General features: G+C 68.8%; 1 protein-coding gene across 1 annotated transcript in view; it reads right to left on the bottom strand.

Moving 5' to 3' along the window:
* Positions 1 to 1553: 1553 nt before the first annotated feature.
* FMNL3 (formin like 3) overlaps positions 1554 to 2266 on the bottom strand; it is a 3948-nt gene continuing 3235 nt past the window's right edge. Inside the window, exons 2-4 of the mRNA XM_057383952.1 lie at positions 1921 to 2004; positions 1753 to 1833; positions 1554 to 1640 (exon numbers count right to left, since the gene is read on the bottom strand). Coding sequence (XP_057239935.1) covers positions 1560 to 1640; positions 1753 to 1833; positions 1921 to 2004 — 246 coding nt within the window. The 3' untranslated portion in view covers positions 1554 to 1559. The remainder of the gene's footprint in view (positions 1641 to 1752; positions 1834 to 1920; positions 2005 to 2266) is intronic.

The raw sequence follows: 2266 nt of genomic DNA, 5'->3' as shown, positions 1-2266 counted from the left end.
GGGCATCACCGAGCTGCCCACGGGCACCACCGAGAGCCATCCCGGGTGACTCTGAGAGCCGTCCTGGGCATCACTGAACCGTCCCGGGCACCACCGAGCCGTCCCGGGTGACACCGAGCTGTCCGGGGGCAGCACCGAGAGCCCTCCCGGGCACCACCGAGCCGCCCCCGGGCACCACCGAGCCGTCCCGGGTGACACCGAACCATCCCCGGGCACCACCGAGCCGTCCCGGGCACCACCGAGCCGCCCCCGGGGCATCACCGAGCCGTCCTGGGTGACACCGAGCCAACCCGGGTGACATCGAGCAGCCCCGGGCACCACCGAGAGCCATCCCGGGCACCACCGAGAGCCATCCCGGGCACCACCGAGGGGTCCTGGTTGACACCGAGGGGTCCCCGGGCACCACCGAGCCATCCCGGGCACCACCGAGTCGACCCCGGGCATCACCGAGAGCCATCCCGGGCATGCCACCGCTAATGTCCCCAAAACCCGCCGGGGACGCTCCCCGTCCCCGCCCGACGCCCCGCGGAGCTCCGGGGCATATCCCGGTGCGGGTCCGGGTGTCACCGGCTCCGGRACGGTGCCGACCGAGCCCTCCGGTGTGTCGGGAGGAGCCGGCCGGGATCTGGCCACGCCGCCTGCCCCGTTCAGGGCGTCACCGCCGGTCCATCCGCCCCGGCATCCGCCCCCGGGAGCTGCCCGCGGGCCGGGGCAGGAACCGGCCCAGTTCCTGCAGCGCCTCCGGCTTCCCCTGCAGCTGTGCGGGGMTGGTGGCAGGACCCTACAGCCTCCCCGCGGGACCCCACAACCCATCCGGGAYTCTGAACCYCAYTSCACGGCCCTACAGCCCTGGCTTGGACTCCATAAGCCATCCCGGGGACCCCAAAACACTTCCCGGGACCCATCCGAGACTCTGCACCCCATTCCATAGACCTGCAGTCCTGGTCTGAACTCCGTAACCCATCCCTGGGATCCCACAACCCTTCCCCAGGACCCCATACCCCCTCCCCAGGACCCCACAACCCCTTCCTGGGACCCCACAACCCCTCCCCAGGACCCCATACCCCTTCCTGGGACCCCACAACCCCTCCCCAGGACCCCATACCCCCTCCCCAGAACCCCACAACCCCTTCCTGGGACCCCAAACCCCCTCCCCAGGACCCCACACCCCTTCCCAGGATCCCACAGCCCCTCCCCGGGACCCCACAACCCATCTCTGGGACCCCACAACCCCTTCCTGGGACCCCAAACCCCCTCCCCAGGACCCCACACCCCTTCCCAGGATCCCACAGCCCCTCCCCGGGACCCCACAACCCATCTCTGGGACCCCACAACCCCTTCCTGGGACCCCAAACCCCCTCCCCAGGACCCCACAACCCTTCCCAGGATCCCACAGCCCCTCCCCGGGACCTCATACCCCTTTCTGGGACCCCACAGCCCCCTCCCCAGGACCCCACAACCCATCCGGGACTCCGAACCCCATTCCACGGACCTGCAGCCCTAACCCAGAGTCCACAACCCCTCCCCAGGACCCCACACCCCCTCCCATGACCCCACTCTCACCCGATGTGGTTCGTCCTCAGGCTGATCTCCAACTCCCGCAGCACTTTGGTGGATTCCTGCACCCTCCTCCTGAATTTCTGGGGGCACAGCGAGGCTGAGCCGTGCTCCCCCAGATCCCCCAAACCCCCTCGGGCTCCCCCAGCCTCCCCAAACCCCCTCGGGCTCCCCCAGACCCCCCAAACCCCTCACCTTCCGCGTCACACCCGGCTCCAGGAAGCTGCGCAGCTTCTGGATGTAGGCATGGGGCGGGCTCTTCACCTGGAACCGCTCCTGGGGAGGGGACAGAAGGGTGTTGGTGACATTGGGACAGCGACACTGTCACCCCCAGGACCCTCACGGGGACCACCCAGCCCCCACCTGGTCACAGATGAGGTCCCATTTCTTCTCGTTGTCGTACTGGCGCAGGAGCCGGGCTTTGTCCGGGGGCAGGTTCATGGAGCTCTGGGGACACAGGGAGGGGACATGGGGACAGTGCCATCCTAGGGGCACCCAGGGCACAGCTTGGGACCCCAAAAAGCGCTCACAGCACAGTCAGGGTCCCCTCTTAAAGCCACCCTTGGCTGGCATGATGTGGCACAGATGTGGCACGGGGACAGCGGTGCCACAAGGGCCACATGTCAACCGCCAGCCAGCGGCACCAAATCTCCCCGTCCCTGACGCATCCTTCCTGTCTGCACCCGCTTCCGTGCGGCAAACCACAGCC

Source organism: Malurus melanocephalus, unplaced genomic scaffold (assembly GCF_030028575.1).
Source record: "Malurus melanocephalus ecotype Western Australia unplaced genomic scaffold, MMel_1.1 scaffold_670, whole genome shotgun sequence".
In the NCBI taxonomy this organism is placed as follows: Eukaryota; Metazoa; Chordata; class Aves; order Passeriformes; family Maluridae; genus Malurus; species Malurus melanocephalus.
Note: the sequence above shows the minus strand (reverse complement) of the source record. Positions and strands in the feature narration are given on the sequence as shown.